Here is a 17,239-nt window from a genome sequence, read left to right as displayed (position 1 = left end):
AGAGCAAATCAGAAAAACCCGCCTCTCTCCTCTTCATTTCTCTGAAGACTGTTTCTAACTTTTAAGGGCAGTAATTTATTGGGAGAAATGCAGATGATTCGTCAGGCCAATTATTCCACAGTGCCTTGTTATAAAGATATGTTCTTCCACCTCATCCGAAATACACCAAACACCCAAATGCAAATATTAAATTCCAAATAAGCACCGCCGCTATTAATCTGCATGGTCTAGGTTTTGCAAAGAGAATTATCGTATAAAAATATCTTGAAGGAAATAGCATAGTCTGTTGGAAAGAGCACTGAGTTAAGAATCAGAAGACATGGAGTAGCACCCTGCTTCTCACCCCAACTACCTGTGTATGGTTGGGCAAGTCACTTAACGTCTCTGAGCCTGTTTCTCATCTGTAAAATGTGACAAAACCTACTCCCAGGGATGCAGCGAGGATTAAACGATACAGTGTTCGTAAAGCTTCTAGCCCAAGCCCGGCACGGAGCAAACCCTCAGTCACTACTCGTTGCCGACCTCGGCCAGCTCGCGGTTCCATTCGATGCGCTCGGCGCTCGTGCACGAGCGAGATGCCCGTCCGCGAGCCGGAGTCTGCGCTCTGGGCTCGACTGAGGCTGCCTGGCCGCTCGCGCTTTCCTCCCCTCCAAGATGGCGGCGGTCGGCGGCGCTGAGGCGGGATCCGAGCGAGCCGAGTGAAGGTAGCGGCGAGCGGAGCCCCCGCGAGGCAGCGCGGGGACCCCTCCCCGAGGTGGCCGCGGCCCCGGCCCGCCGCCCCCCGCCGCCGGGGGCCCGCGACACCGCCCCGGGGGCGCCCCAGGCCCGCCGCGGCCTAGCCCGGGCGCCGAGCCGGGGACTGGAGTAGCGGCCTCAGGCCGGCGCCGGGCCGGGGCTGGAGCGGGCCGGAGCAGGAAGGAGGGCGGGAGCTGTTCAAATGGGGAAGGCGGGAAAGCGGCGGGGCCGGGAGGGGGCGTGCGGCCGCCCGGGGGGCCTCGGGCCGGGCGCCCCTCCCCCTGCGCCGCGTCTCCGCCCTCGGGGGCGCGGGGAGGCGGCGCGGCCGCGGGGAGCCGGCGCGGGCCCGGGCGGCGGGGTCCCCGGGCTGTCAGGGGGCGAGGGCCCGGCCGGGCGGAGGGGGCGCCGGGGCGGCCGATGCGAGGAGCCGCCTTCCTTTCGCGGTCGCGCAGCTTTATTGAACTAGCTGTTGCTGCCAGACTGCCGGGAGCATCCCATTGGTCTGCCAGGGGGACCGCAGAAACGGGGGTCCTGGGGGCTCGCTGTCCCCATAACTTGGTGTCCTGTGGACTCGGGGCGTGCCACCCAGTTTGAAGGTTGCCTTCTTCGCGGGATCGTCCCCACGGGCCCATTTCCCCCACCACTATTACTCGTAGATCCACTTTATTTCGTATCACGCAGGAGAGGAGAAGCATCTCCCTTCTTCCCGGTGGGCTCAGCGGATGGCTGATTCTGTTCCCTTAGAGCAGCATAAATAAAAGACTGAATCCAAAGGAGAGCCTGTTGATTGGACGAGGCTTGTCAAAATTTGTATTGCTGCTTTTTTCTTTTTTTTTTTTTTTTTGGGGAAATGTGTGTTGTCAGCCGATCTGTGCGGTGGTCCGTGGTTCCGCTTAGTTGCGTTGCCGTGAGAGGATTCGATCCCCATCCCAGGCTGTCGGGATCTCTGCAGTTTGCAGAGCTGGCAGGGGCTGTGAGTGCTGCATAGGTAGGTTCTTGGAGAAGGGAGTGGCCGGAATTCGGAGTCGCTGCGTTCTAAGATTGGAGGAAAGCTCGACGAGATAGGAGAAGACATCCCCTCCTCCTCTCCCAGAAGTCACGACAACAGCAATTCAGAAACGCAACAGCTGGATGAGCATCTTTTCCTGCGCGGACTGGCAGTCTGAGTTCCCGAAAGGAGTGCTGGAAGAAGAGAACAGGGACTCTGCAACAAGGCTCTCGTCCTGAACTAGCCCTGGATGTCAGGATTTCAGGATTTCGCTCACTGCCCGGTGTCCAGGCCTTACTTTGGCCCGTCCCACTTTTTCAATACTCCTTTACATTCTGGGATCAAGAAGCTTGTTAGTGATTCCTGAGCCTCAGATGGCCTCAAAAAATCACCTTCTGAAACTTTTTTCCAGTGCTGATAATTTGGACTTTCAAAATAACAAAGTACCGTATCCGATGATTTTTGGGTTTTCCCTAATTACTTTGGTAATCCTGAAAATTATGCCTGAACATAACACATATGCTTATCGACCAGTGGAAGATCAGCTCTGCTTCTTCTTTTTCATCTCTTGAAGAAAAGTCCCAAAAGAACCATTTAACAATTTGCACATTTCATACGTACACATTTTTTTTATCATGGCTTTCTTCCATAAAAAATATTAAATAAGCTTTTACTTATGTTGTCATTTCTTAGCATACTGAGAGGAACATAATTGTAAAATCATCCTCCCTCTTGAAGTTGACAACATTGAATTCTATAAACTCCAAAATTATGGAATCAGGAGATTGGGTTCTAACACCTGTTTTACATTGGCCAACATTTAATGTAATTATGGCCTCTGTTTTCTAATGTGAAATTCAAAGCTAATATTTTTCATTTTCGTTAATCTTCGCAATCTGCTGCCCAACTCTGAACTCTGAATTTATTGTGGATAATATTCAACACCTGGAAGAGTTACCAGGGGAGTCATCTGATCTTATATAAATGTTGCCCTAACTCTGCCTTTCTTCCACACTATTGCTTAAGACTTCTTTATCTGGTTTCATCTTTCTTCTATGAGTCAGCAACCAAAACTAACCCCTGATCTGCAATAATATCCTGATTTTAAAGAACCTGGAAATTCAGGGACCGTCAGTCGCCCAAGCTGTGAGTGACATAGTCCGTTGTGTTGAATTTTCGTTATTTAAGCTCTTGGCTGTCCCAATTCTCTAGTGAGTTGGACTTGCCTTCAGGCCCCACTCATTTTTTCCTATAGGTTATTTAATCCTGTAATTTATAAAATGCTCTTCAGCGTTTTTATGAAAGTTTAAATAGCAGCAGGCCTAATCCTAATACATAATGCTGACGCCAGCACGTGTTTACTGTGTTGGTCTGTGCCTCGGAGGATCAGCTCCTAATTTTCTGTCCCCTTTCACAACTTGTTAAATCCACTGGTTGTTTTTCACAGCAGTCAGTTATGAGCCATGAGTGCTTTTTCCTAGTCCAGCAAGTGACATTGTTTTCTTTCCCGTACTGTCTTCAGAGGTACTTAATCCTACTCTGACTGCTAGGTGTTCAACTCTGTTTTACGTTAGTTTTGATGTTATCAAAGGGAAGGCCTGGTTATCGGTCTCAGGACCTGCCTTTGCTTTGTATAGAAGTGCATTTTGTTGTTGGCAACACGTTGGCGGCCATATTGATGATGTTGAATATTTAAGATTTTTCCTCTATTATTTTTCAAACATTCTTTGCCAAAATTCATTTGGCATGGAAAAGCGTTAACTCGAGGTCTCAAGTTGTGGTGTTTCCTGGCATTATCAGCCTATGAAAACTAATGAGATCTATATATCTTTCTAATAAACTCAGTATTTTAATGCCAATGAGAGGATGTACCTTTCTGAAACGACTGGATGTGATTTGCTGTGACTTTCTCCCTCTCCTCACCCCTTTTGGGGTTAGCGCCCTTTTGGGTGGAAAGGGGAGGACAATAATTTCTACTGGAGAAAGTTTAATGCTTAATGCTGGAACATGAAAAACTGGCTGCATTCTGTATCTTGCCTCCTCATATTTCTACATGAGACCTGACCTTATACCCCCTCCGTATCCTATGAAAAGCCCTCAGAGCAGGCAGTTCTCCAGTGTATCTTCAAAATAATCCAGTTCAGTCAGTTTCTTTACTCTAGCTTCTCTCACCTTGACCAAGTCCATTCTTCATTCTCCTTCTTCAGAAAGAGGACAGATGCTTGTCTGTGTTTCTTTTCTTAATCTTACGCATAAATCATTCTTGGTAGTGCTTCTTTTCCTGTTTTCAACTTAGGCATATCTGTGCCTTGTATTTTATCTGACTAGTGCACTTCAGTCTTTTTTCGTTTATTGTAAATGCAACTCTTATGAAAGTTTCCCTGTTAATCAAATTCATTTTTTCTTTCACCGAAGTTATGTACTTCAGTATTACCCACAACTGCCTGAAGGGCTTGGCAATGTCTCATTGAAATGTCCCTCAGCGTTTCTAAGTCCCATTATAGTAATAAAGGTAAAATAAAACTGAAATAAGTGACCAATCAGACCAACTTTTAAGTACTTCACTAACTGGATGAGAACATTTTCAGTATGTTTAGTGTATAATTTTTAAATTTCCTGCAGGAATTGTGACATTGCCTGTCCTTAACATATTTGAAAAACTTTACCTTAGAGGACAGTTTATGGCTTGTCATCTTCAAAATCAAAATGGACATGTAAACTTGAATGCCAAAAAAATAATTTTGGAAAAATTCAAGACAATATTTAGAACATTTAGGTTATAGCAATTCTTTAAATTAGTGAAAATCTTAATCAAAAATTTCATCACCAGTGGACAAGTGATCATCCTTCCTTGTTTGCCTTTAGAAAGGCTTGATAGTGCTGAAAGCTGTCATATGGCCAACTAATGTGAGTGTCCCTACTTTTACACTGCTATGATTTTGATCAAATTCATACAGCCCAACAAAATGCCTACAAAAAAATTATGCTCTAAAGATCTTTACCGTCCCTGTAATGTTGTCATCATTCCTGTTTAAATAAAAGTACAATAGATTTTAGCCTGTCGTCAATCCAGATGGTAGGATTTTGTGGTCTCCAATGTGTGGTGTAATCTCTCTTCCTTTGCGTCCTACTTTATCTGTGCATTTTGTCACCGTGACTGAACCTATCCCTCTGACTTTATGTCGGTTTTTACTCTGTCTCGATGTTGTCAGTCCTGTTAGCATTTCAGAAATTCACATTCATTTTGAAGTATTTTTTATATGGGAAGTATTAATTTATATACTTCCCCAAACAGCAACTTTAATTCATGAATCAAATCAAATTAAGCCTAGTGCAGTGCCTACAGTCTCAACCCCAATGTATTTACAAACAGGATGAGGAGGGGACAAGACACTCCTTTATTCCTGCCGCCCTGCCAGTCTGCCCTTGGATCCCTGCGCACTTCCACCGGGAAGCTTGCCTCTCCACAATGATTTCGCATTACAGGAGAGTTTTCCTTCTTTGTTTCTCAGACCTGGTCCTGTAGACGGGAAGGAGCCTGGACACAGTGACACATTCTCAAAGGCCCTGCAGGACCGCCATGGCTTATGATGACTCCGTGAAGAAAGAAGGTATGACCCCTTAATCTGAGAAGCATTCCAAAGGGGGTGTCCTCTTCAATCCTTGCAGCCCATGGACATAGAGACCAGGACTGGCCGTCACAGCCTGGACTCCCAAGTGATGATCCAGAGCACGGTTAAGCCTCCACGTCATCCCCAGACTGGGCCCGTGGAAACGAAAACCAGGACAGGGTTCCAACACAACAGTGTGAACTATAAGTCTTTGTAGTCTATTGGGGTGATCCCCTGCAGCACTCGTGGTCCTTGCCAGCTCCAGTGTGCAGGAGTCTGGGGATAGGAGTCACATGTTGGACTCCCACAGAGCAACACAACACGTGAATCCTTATTCTTTTCAGCCTTACCTCTGCAAGTCTGTGTCCACCTGCCAAATCACAACTAAGAAACCATGGCTGAGGATGCACATTGGGCCTTTGCGTAGCGTGGAAACATTGGTTCTTCAGGTTTGATTCTTGTATTTGCAGCCAAATCATCAAGAAATATTCTTGTCCCCTTGGATCTAGCCCTGTATTCCGGTGGACTTACTGAAACATTATTTTAATTTGGAAATGGAGGGACTGTTGCATTACATGCGTGGTGATCTGGTTGTTACTTACTTGACTTTCTCGTTTCCTCTCCCAAATGGACCTGTGCTGCTCAGATTGCTTTGATGGTGATCACAGCTTTGAGGACATAGGACTAGCAGCTGGCCGCAGCCAACGAGAAAAGAAACGTTCTTACAAAGATTTTTTAAGGGAAGAGGAAGAAATTGCCGCTCAGGTCAGGAATTCTTCCAAGAAGAAGTTAAAGGTAAATTCTAAACGTTTGGATTAGGAAAGTTTTAAACTATTTCACATCATATTTCTTAATATTTAAAGAAAAGTTTCTTTTAAAAACTTCTCAGTAGAAAAATGAACATCATTCACATCTGTTTTCATTATTTTCTGTGTTTTACTTTGTTTTCTGGAGTCAGACATGATCAAAAAACAAGATTGGTTCCAAACTGCTTTTGCCTCATCATCTTACTCTTTGATCAATTCTTCTTTCTCTTTAATTCTAGGATAGTGAATTTTACTTCTTGGGGACGGACACGCACAAGAAGAAGAGGAAGCACTCCTCTGATGATTACTACTATGGAGGTAAGGATGGGAAAGGGCAGCAGGTGGGATAAACACATCACTGGTTCTTGGAGTCGGGGTAGGGGAAGGGATCCAGATGTTGCTGACTCAGTGGCCTATTTAACAGGACAGTGGTTCTTGTTCTGAGTGCCGGTAAACCAGTGTGAAGGAGGAGAGAGGTGGAGGGCTGGTATTTTGGAGGATTCAGCATAGAAGAACAGTCTTCATTTGTGATACACCAGGTACCAGGTTCCTTCTCCCCCCAATCATCCACTTATCTTATGCCCATTGTTATCTAGCATCCCTTTTGCCATGTGTCGTCCTGGGCCCTCTGGCCTGCACCTGTGGGTTACTTCTCAGTCCAATGCATATCCACTCACAAGACCAGTTTTTCTTAGCTATATTCTGCACATAGCTGATGAGACTAACTCTTTACTAGAATGGATTTGTCCTGAACACAGAAACAGATGATACTCTGCAGTGTAATCTAAATTGTAACTACTTGCAATCCCACAGCTATAGTCCATTCTTCTGGGTATACTCTCTTTGGTTGCTTGTGAAGACTCAGTGAAGAAAAACAACTTAGTGGCAAGAACTGTCTCCAGGGTCAGAGGCAAAATCTACCAAGCCAAGAAGCTCATGAGCATCATCTCCGAGCGTTAGGACTCAGTTGAAGGGCCTCCCCTCAAATCATTCCTGTTAGTCTTTTCCTCATGTTAGTTGGGTATTTTGGTGAGAGAGGAAACTGATTGACGTTGCTTTGTCATGAGGACGTTACTTCTCTTGATTATTTCTAGATATTTCGTCTTTGGAATCGTCACAGAAGAAAAAGAAAAAGTCCAGCCCTCAACCTGCTGATACAGCTATGGACCTGTTGAAAGCTATCACTTCCCCACTGGCGACAGGCTCCAAGCCCTCCAAAAAGACAGGGGAAAAGTCCTCCAGTTCTTCAAGCCATTCAGAGAGTAAAAAGGAACACCACAGGAAGAAAGTGAGTGGAAGCAGTGGGGAGCTGTCTCTGGAGGATGGTAGTTCCCACAAATCCAAAAAGATGAAACCGCTCTACGTGAACACAGAGACGCTGACCCTCCGCGAGCCTGACGGTTTAAAGATGAAACTCATTCTCTCACCAAAGGAGAAGGGGAGCAGCTCCGTTGACGAGGAGCCTTTTCAGTACCCCTCTCAACAAACGGCTGTGAAAAAATCCTCTAAGAAGTCAGCTCGGGACGAGCAAGCTGCTTTACTCCTAGGACACGAGCTCCAGAGCTTCCTGAAAACAGCCCGGAAGAAGCACAAGTCGTCCTCAGACCCACACTCATCTCCTGGCCCTGAAGGCTGTGGGTCTGACGCCTCCCAGTTCCCAGAGTCCCACAGTGCTAACCTGGACCTTGCAGGCCTTGAACCTATTCTCGTGGAGTCAGACTCGTCCTCTGGTGGGGAGCTGGAGGCTGGGGAGTTAGTGATCGATGATTCTTACCGGGAAATCAAGAAGAAGAAGAAGTCAAAGAAGAGCAAGAAGAAGAAGGACAAGGAGAAGCATAAAGAGAGGCGGCACTCCAAGTCCAAGAGAAGTTCGGGCCTTTCTGCTGCAGCAGTGGGGGAGCTCACAATGACACCTGGCCCTCCTCCCAGCATCCCCTACGCTGGAGCAGCTGCCCCTCCTCCACCACTTCCTGGCCTCCACGCAGATGGGCACAGTGAGAAAAAAAAGAAAAAGGAGGAGAAGGACAGAGAGAGAGAGAGAGGAGAAAAGGTAAACCGCTTTATAAGTGGGGCGGGGATAGGGGTGAAGCAGGTTTTCCCTTGGTAGTCCTAAGTGGGCTTGGAATGAAGCGGCTGAGGCCCACCACCGGGAGTGGAGCAAGGTGAGGGCAGTTTTGGAGTGGTAGAAAGTATTACTACCAGTGGCTGAGTCTGTCTGGTCTACAAATAGGAGCGATCTTAATTATTCATGGGTTCTCTTAATAGAGTTGTTCTTCCGTTGTGCCAAGCCTGGGTGTAGGAGTACCGTGGCTCCTTCTGACGGGTACTTAGACTTCATAGAAGGAGCCAACCCCAGCTTCATTCACTCGGCCCCACTGTCTACCCAGGGCAGTTGAGAGTTGGGAAAATGTATTCTATGAATTCATTTTGGCTGAAAAAGATTTTTAAAATTGGGAGAATAGAGAATAATGACCAAGTTAACGGAAGAAGTTAATAGCTTTCCTCCAACTGGTGTTGGCTGCTTTCTGGTATTCTTTTTAATGTCAAATGTGTATTCTTTCACCATTTGAGAGCTTACTGTTTGCCAAGCCCAATGCTATAATACATGCCAAGAGGTGAAAAGCTGGGCAGGACATAGCTCTTGACCTCGGGGAGCTCACTGTTGAGATAGAAATGAGAAATCAGCTGCCTTGGTTTGCTTTCCTTCTCACAACTCGAGAAATTTTCCAGCAGTTGTACTTTAGGGGTTGATGATGATATCATTAAAGGTTTCCTTTAAAAAATAAACATTTTTTCCCGTTGTCACAGTAATATATTATTTTTCTAGAAATTTAGAAATTCAAAATAGTAGGAAGAAAAAAGCAATCATAGTTTTGCCACCTAAGGACAACCGTTTTCTTCCTTTGTTTATAGTTCTGCAAAATGAAATGTCAGATAAAATCTGAAAGAAAAACTACTAAGAAAGAGAAAATCAAATATATTAAGAATTTGGAAATGGCAGTTTCATTTCAGTCAGTAATTGAGGTGCAAGTTGTTTTCCCCAGTGTAAAGAGTACCTTTTAACAAAGTATGTGTGTCTCAGAAAGAAAAAATAAAACTACCTTCTGAGTCAAGAATCAATGTGAGGAGAAAGAACTGTATAGTCAAATACTAGGTCAGGTTTTATTTGTTTGTTTATTTGAAAATTGCTTCGCGAAATAGCATATATTCTGTGCAAGATTCTGTTCATCCTAAGAATTTCCATTCTCGTGATATATGACAGTGCCATAAACTAATATTACATGCTGAATGTGGGAGGCCAGGGTGGTCAGAGAAAGCTTGAAAAAGAAAAAGGATTTCAGTGGGAGGGGATGCAGGAAGGGAGGCAGAGAGAGGTTTAGGAAGAAGCGTAGCCAGACAACTAAATCCAGTCCTGCATTTCCAACTGCCTGATCAGTATTTCTGCCTGATGCGTTGGGCACCTGAGACCCACGTGTCACTCACTGAGCTCATCCTCCAGACCCCAGACCTGCATCTCCTCCTGCGTCTCCTGTATTCCCCATGTCCCACCAACCCAAGCTCAAGACTGTGTGCTTATTGTTTTTCTCTACATTTTATTATGAAATTTTTCAAACAAAAAGCGTTCAAAGAATTGTACAGTGAACACCATATGCCACCCACTGAGATTCTACAGTCAATATTTCGCCATTTGCTTTATCATACATCTATCCATCCATCAATCCATCTTATCTTTTTTAATGTATTTCAAAGTAAGCTGTGGATATTATACACTTCACTCCTATACTCTTCAGCTTGCATGTCATTAACTTAAGCTCAATATTCATTTTCAGGGCTTTTTTAAGGTAAAATTTACATATAATAAAATGCACAAATTTTAAGCTTACCGTCTGATGAGATTTGATAAATGCTCACCCCTGTGTGACTAAACGTCTATCAAGATAGAGACGTTACCATCATCCCACAGAGCCCGCACAGCCATTCCCAGTCCCCATCTCCAGAGACAACCACTCTTCTGATTTTCTTCCAACCTCATGGTTCGCTTTTTTATGGTTCACTCTCACGTTTGCCTCTTCCCTGCTCCCTTCTGACTATTTCCACTCAGGTGTTAAGGCTGATAGTCCTCCTCCTCAATAGCTTCCACCCCTTTGTGCCCTCCATTGTTGCTGCCGCTGTCTTGGACCGCATCCCTCCTGCGCTTACTGTAATAAATGGCCTCCTCTCCCTTTCTTCCCCCATGCAATCAATCTTACGGGTTGATGCCAGAATGATCTGAAGTTGCACGTCAATGAGGACAGTCCTCTGTTCAGCATCTTCACTGGGTCCTCACTGCCTCTGTGTTAGCCTGTACGCTTCTGGAGGCCCAGGATCCTGTCTGTCTCGTTCTCCACTCTACCCCTGGTACCTATCCCACAGTCTGGCCTGCTGTGGATGGTCAGTAATACTTGTTGAATGAATAAGTGTCACAAGTCCAAACCCTTGGCCAAGGCTTCATAATTGTCTGATTTAGCCCTAAACCTCTTCAGCTCTGCCTCTTCTTAGTCTGCTTTACGCACACTGTGAGGAACCTAAACTTGTTTCCCGCACATCCTCGCCTCCATTCCTCCGCTCATTCTTTGCAGCGACCTGCTTTCCCTTCGCACAGACGGAAGCTCTGCCCTCCCTTCAAGACCTGATCAAATGCCACCTCTTCTGAGACATCTGACCCTCCAGTCAGATCTCACTTCTGAACTCCCACAACACCTTGCTCGCACTCTCTGACTGCACTGATTTTCTTCCTTATGTTGGAGTTCTCTTTGTACATATTCTCTCCCCCTAGTAAAGAGTATAAGCTCCTTCTCGGTGTTTTAGCTCCTTAGAGACTGTTTTAGTCACCTTAATATTGCCTTCAACTCCTCAGTGTCCTTGGTAAGCATTTTATGTTGTATGTCAAATGAATGAATGACTGGATGAAAACAGTTTTGAAAAGGTAGATTGGGAGCAAATTGTAGAGAATTCTCAATGCCAAAATAAAGGATTTGGCAGTAGGCACTTTGGGGTTATGAGCAGGGTTTAGATGTGCTCTAAATGATAATTTAAGGGAAAAATGATAAGAGCTATCCCCAGGTGGATTAGACTAAGGAGAGCGTTGTGACAGACCACTCAGGAGGTTATTGTAGTCCGAGGCCAGTAATGCCTGAGAGAGAGAAAGTTGAAGAGACAGATTCAGGAGAGACTGAAGGAAAAACTGACGAGATCTGGCAACTGGGCTGGATCTGGGGAGCCAGAAACATAAATGAGTATGAAGACGTCCCTTAGGGTGTTGAACCTGGGTGCCTTGGAAAGTAAAATTATAATCTCCTTAAGGGTAGGGACTTATTTATAATCCCCCCATGTGGCTAGCAATTGCTAGTGAAAAGTGAGTTTTAGTTTATGGCAAAAACCTTATTATGAATCAGTATTTGATTGTGATTTTCCAAAAAACCTGAAGTAGTCATATTCTGAATTTAATCATTTATTTATCCAACAAATATTTATGGGACATATACCTTGGGTTTTTTGTTTGTTTGTTTTTTGTTTTTTTTGTTTTAGTTAATTTTTATTGAGTTTATGATAGTTTACAATCTTGTGAAATTTCAGTTGTACATTACTGTTTGTTAGTCATGTTGTAGGTGCACCTCTTCACCCTTTGTGCCCACCCCTACCCCCCCTTTCCCCTGGTAGCCACTAATCTGTTCTCTTTGTCTACATGTTTAAATTCCTCATATGAGTGGAGTCATACAGAGATTGTCCTTTTCTATCTGGCTTATTTCACTTAACATAATTCCCTCCAGGTCCATCCATGTTGTTGTGGATGGAATGATTTTATCCTTTTTTGTGGCTGAGTAGTATTCCATTGTGTATATATACCGTATCTTCTTTATCCAGTCATCAGTTGATGGGCACTTAGGTTGCTTCCACGTCTTGGCTATTGTAAATAATGCTGCAATGAACATTGGGGTACATGGGACTTTTGGAATTGCTGACTTCACGCTCTTTGGATAGATACCCAGTAGTGGGATGGCTGGGTCATATGGTAGTTCTATTTTTAATTTTTTGAGAAATCTCCATACCGTTTTCCAGAGCGGCTGCACCAGTTTGCATTCCCACCAACAGTGTATGAGGGATCCTTTTTCTCCACAACCTCTCCAACATTTGTTACTTTTTGTTTTGGTTATTTTTGCCATTCTAATGGGTGTAAGGTAATATCTTAGTGTAGTTTTGATTTGCATTTCCCTGATGATCAGCGATGATGAGCATCTTTTCATGTGCCTATTGGCCATCCGTATATTTTCTTTGGAGAAATGTCTGTTCATGTCCCCTGCCCATTTTTTGATTGGGCGGTTTGAGTTTTTGTTGTTGAGTTGTGTGAGTTCTTTATATATTACGGAGATTAACCCTTGGTTGGATATATGACTTGCAAATATTTTTTCCCAATTAGTGGGTTGTTTTTTTGTTTCAATCCTGTTTTCCCTTGCCTTGAAGAAGCTCTTTAGTCTGATGAAGTCCCATTTGTTTATTCTTTCTGTTGTTTCCCTTGTCTGAGAAGACATGGTGTCCGAAAAGATCCTTTTAATACTGATGTCAAAGAGTGTACTGCCTATATTTTCTTCTAGAAGCCTTATGGTTTCAGGTCTTACCTTTAGGTCTTTGATCCATTTTGAGTTTTATACCTTGTTTTTTAAACCTCACCTGTGAGCTGTAAGAAATGGCCTTTCCTGGATTTTATTTCGGTATAAAAAAGAACTCTCTAACCATGTGCCTAGAGGAAGAAAGGAATGCTTCAGGAATGGTGTTCCCTCATCCAGTGGTAAGCAGAGACTCGAGAGGCAGCTGGTGGAGTGCTGAAGGCCTCTGTGCGCTCCTTCTACTTTAGAGTCTGTGACCAGGATGGTAATGAAGGGGCTGGCCTCGGGGCCGAGTGGTTAAGTTCGCGTGCTCTGCTGTGGGATGGTAATGAAAATAGAGAAGCAAGAAGAATGGCTGGTTTGGGAGAAGAAGAAAAGTTAAGATTTTAAGGTATAAGTAAGCATCAAGAGATTCAGCATATCTAAGTGGTTAAAAGAGTGGGCTATGGAGCCAGACCACTTGGCTTCAAATCCTGGTTCTACCACTTACAAGCTATGTGATGTTGGACAAGTTGCATAACTTCTCCATCTGTAAGTTAGGGACATTAATAGATCTATTCAATGGGATTGTTAGTGTAAAATGAGGTAATAAACTTAAACGTGCTCAGGGCCTCCATGTGCCAGGGACCTCTGGGGTGCCACAGCAAACACACGGGCACCACTGGATATTCTAAATAGACGACACTTTCAAGAGAAACAGCAGTACTTGACATCTGTCAGATACCTTATGAACTGCTAGCTCAAAGTAATTCACAGTTTCAACATCTTAATCATGTTACGTTCCTTTTAATAATGCCGTATCTTTTTGAAGCTAACTTTTCTGTGATTGCTGTGATAAAAAGCAAGTACTGTATGAAACCCACGTTGACACCATGAACCAAGAAAGTTTGGGAGTTTGAGCTTTGCACAATGCTCAGCACATTAGTGAGCATTCAGTAAATGTTAGTTTATAATCATCATCTCGGGGGAATTTCCAGAGAGTCGTGGAAATGCAGGAACTAGAATTCAGTAGAATAGTTGAAACGGGTTGCAAATCGGGCGTTCATGTGCAATAAATGAAAAAAGTGAATGGATGAGAGGGAATGAGCCCAGAGCAGAATCTTGTAGAACAGTGACGTTAGGGCACTGAAGAAGGAGGGAGGGCAATTGTGTTGTTGGAGAAACCAGAGAGGGCCAGTGTCCCAGAGATGAGGGGACAGTTTCAAGAACAGACTGGTCTCCTGCTGGAGAGGCCAAGGATTCAAGTGTGGTGGAGAGGAATGGAAGCCCATGGGTGGAGTCACGGAAGAGTGAGAAGCAAAGGCAGCAGGGTGGAACTCTTCCTGGAGAATTTTGACCAATATGTAATATTTTCAGTGTTGAGTTTTGTTTTGGGAGTGTTTTTTTTGGTTTTTTGAATTTCTTTGCTTTTTTGTTTGTTGTTGAATCCTGCTTCCTAAGGGGGGATAGAGAATCGTATGGTGATATCTTGATGATCTGCCCCTAAAGAGCATCCCTTGGAGTGGAAGCTCTCTTTACATTAGAGGAGCGGGATACGGTAACATGCCTTACTTTTGGTTTTACTCAATCAATAAAAGCCCATTCGCTACCACTCAAAATAATATCTGTGATGCCGCTTCAGAGGCATGCCTTCCATTATCTGTATGTTTCCAGAATATTCACATCTCTTCTAAGCAACCTAAGGCTGGGCCAGGTAGCCTAGTGCTGGGCACACTCAGGCATTGTTGTTGATCTTCTAATAAACTGAATTCTGAGATAGAACTAGATTCCTGGTGGTATTACATAAATTCTCTCTCGGGTAAATTGAAGTTGAATGACAATGGCAGTAGGTGGTGACAGTAGCTACCGTCCATTGAACGCCTACTGCGTGCCAGGCTCTCCTAGGCATTTTACATACATACCGGTCTTCATTGGTAGGTATCGTGAGCCCCTTTTGAGAGAGGAAGAAGCTGAGAAGAAAAGACATGAAGCCCAAATTTTAATACAGCTTTCTTTAACCCAAGCATATACCACATGCCTTTCTAAAACCTTGAGAGATGATCACCCAGTGTTATAATACACCTTTGACAAAGCTAAAAGAAGGTTCTAGGCTAAAGGAAACCAATATAGTGTGCGGGTATCTGAGGTTTGTCCTATTGAGCCATAAAGATGTTGTTGGGGTTTTGTTTTGTTTGTTTTTTTAGGTATGCTTTTTGGTAAGGAAGATTGGCCCTGAGCTAACATCTGTTGCCAGTCTTTCTCTTTTTTTTCCTCTTTTTCTCCCCAAAACCCCAGCACATAGTTGTATATCCTAGTCGTAGGTCATTCTAGTTCTTCTGTGTGGCACACTGCCCCAGCATGGCCTGATGAGCACTGTGTAGTTCCACGCCCAGGATCCAAACCAGCAAACCCTGGGCTGCTGAAGCGGAGCACACAAACTTAACCACTCGGCCGTGGGGCCGGCCCCTAGATGTTGTTTTTAAGTGGAAGAGGCAGAGTGTGATGAAGTAGCTGAAAGCCTGGACTCGAGTTCAGCAGGCTTGGATTCTTGTTCCCGTCTGCTGCTTACCAGCTTTCTTCTCTTGAGATTGTGTCCTCACCTCTCTGGCCGTTTGTAAAGTGGGGTTATTTAGACTAAATTGGGTGATACGTGTAACACACTTAGCACAGGGCATGGCTGAAGAAACAGCTGCTGTTCCAATTACTGTTGCTTTCGTCCTGAGTTCTTCAAAAGTATAAATAGACTTGAAAACATCTTTTTAAAACTGGTTTTTCAACCACTCATTTCACATATTAGACTAGGCAAGGAGACTAGGTTTTTGTGGTTTTGTTTTGGTTTTTAGTATAACAACCACCTTTATGGGAAGCAAACTTCGCAATTCTCGCACTTATTTGGAAAACAGTTAAGAACCGGAAAGAAGACAGAGTCGCTAGGGAGCAAAAGCAGATGTTCTAAAGCAAGTTTCCTACAGCTCATTGGAGCACTCCGCAGGCCCTGGGGGAAGGAACATTGGCTGGAGACAGGCACGTGACCTCTGTGACCCTCTTCTTTTCTTCCTAGAACAGCGAACTAGTACCCAGCCTACTTCCCCTGCAAGGGTGCTGTGACAGTCAGATGAGGTGATGCAAATGGGTGCACACTGTGCCCTTTCCACACTCAGTTCTGAGACTGTCATTCATTCAGTGCACATTCTGCACTTATGTTGTGCCAGGTACTTGCCAGGTGCTGTGGACACAAAGACGAATAAGACAGTGTCAGCTCTCAGAGAGCGTGTAGCATCTGGGAGGTGTCACCTGAACCAAATCGGAATTATCGAGTGGAAATGAGGGGTTGGCATTCAGTCAGGAATGAAAAACACGTGTGAAGGCACAGGTCCGAGAGGGTCTAGGATGTTCAGAAACCACCAGGAGTCCGTGTGACTGACGTGAAGCCAGGAGGTTAAGAGTAACCATGGAGAAGGCAGGGCCCGCCTTCTAGGGAGGGGCAGTAGAGCTGAGTAGGAACTGGCAAATTACAGTCATTAATAGCTATATTTACAGAGTTTTTAATAAGTTCTAAGCACTGCAGTAAATTTTTTATCTCTAGTTTATCAGTGAATTTTTCGAAGAACCCAATGAGGTGTAGGTATTTTCATCTCCATTTCACAGAAATAAGCTGAAAGAAGTGAAGTAGCCTGCCCTGGGACATGCACCTGCTTGGTGGCAAAACAGGAATTGGATCCCAGGTTTTTCTGATTGCGGAATCCGCGCTCTTTCCACGATACCGGAAGATGTTTAAATTATAGTCAGTGATGTATTATAAGAGATGGCAGAAGTTTAGAATACATTTTAGAAAGATTTCCGTTCAGATTAGTGAACATAAAAGCTCTGGTGTGAAAACCTTACTTCTCTGGCACCCTTTCCTTTAGCCAGCAGATTTAGGGATCTCAGTTAAGTTCGCTCAGAAGAGCATCAGATGGTATAGTGCTCACGAGTACGGACTCCAAAGGCAGACCGAGTTCAGAAGCTGGCCCTGCCACTCCCTAGGTACATGAGTTGACCTCAGTTTCCTCATCTTTCAAATGGCAGTAAGGAGGGAGCTTACCTCCTAGGGTTGTTCGGAGGTTTAAGTGGTTTCTGCAGGTGAAGCTTTTATAACGCTGTCTCCTACACAATATTAATAGCAATGGAGACATTGGGTTCCTGTCATCAGCAAAAGAAAGCCATGTTTTATTTTTAAGCTTCATAAGTTGTTTTGCCTTAACCCCCAGATGTTTTACCTTTTTAAAAATGTTCTTAAACTGGAGTCAGGGATGGACTTGAAGAGGGCTTTTCATCAGATTCTCAAAGAGTTCTATGACCCAAAAGACTTAAGCATGACTGCTTTATAGAGAGCATCAGGGCCAGCCTTCCTCAGCAAAAAGAGGAGGATCGGCAGCAGTTAGCTCAGGGCTGATCTTCCAAAAAAAAAAAAAGAGCATCAACAAGTTGTTCTTT

The 17,239-nt window shown here is 44.4% G+C and overlaps 1 protein-coding gene across 6 annotated transcripts in view; it reads left to right on the top strand.

The window, feature by feature from the left end:
• Positions 1-608: 608 nt before the first annotated feature.
• HMGXB4 (HMG-box containing 4) overlaps positions 609-17,239 on the top strand; it is a 32,531-nt gene continuing 15,900 nt past the window's right edge. Inside the window, exons 1-7 of one of the 6 annotated variants that reach the window (XM_044780775.2) lie at positions 637-704; positions 5,236-5,334; positions 5,679-5,783; positions 5,981-6,129; positions 6,380-6,458; positions 6,565-6,679; positions 7,235-8,190. In XM_044780775.2, coding sequence (XP_044636710.1) covers positions 7,303-8,190 — 888 coding nt within the window. In that variant the 5' untranslated portion in view covers positions 637-704; positions 5,236-5,334; positions 5,679-5,783; ... (2 more) ...; positions 6,565-6,679; positions 7,235-7,302. Of the gene's footprint in view, positions 705-5,235; positions 5,335-5,678; positions 5,784-5,980; positions 6,130-6,379; positions 6,459-6,564; positions 6,680-7,234; positions 8,191-17,239 lie in introns of all 6 variants that reach the window. The other 5 variants (XM_070506988.1, XM_070506990.1, XM_014832606.3 and 2 more) reach the window with 5 other exon arrangements.

The sequence above is a fragment of the Equus asinus genome, chromosome 4 (genome assembly GCF_041296235.1).
Source record: "Equus asinus isolate D_3611 breed Donkey chromosome 4, EquAss-T2T_v2, whole genome shotgun sequence".
Classification (NCBI taxonomy): Eukaryota; Metazoa; Chordata; class Mammalia; order Perissodactyla; family Equidae; genus Equus; species Equus asinus.
The sequence above is the reverse complement of the archived record's forward strand: the minus strand, read 5'-3'. Positions and strand labels throughout refer to the sequence as shown.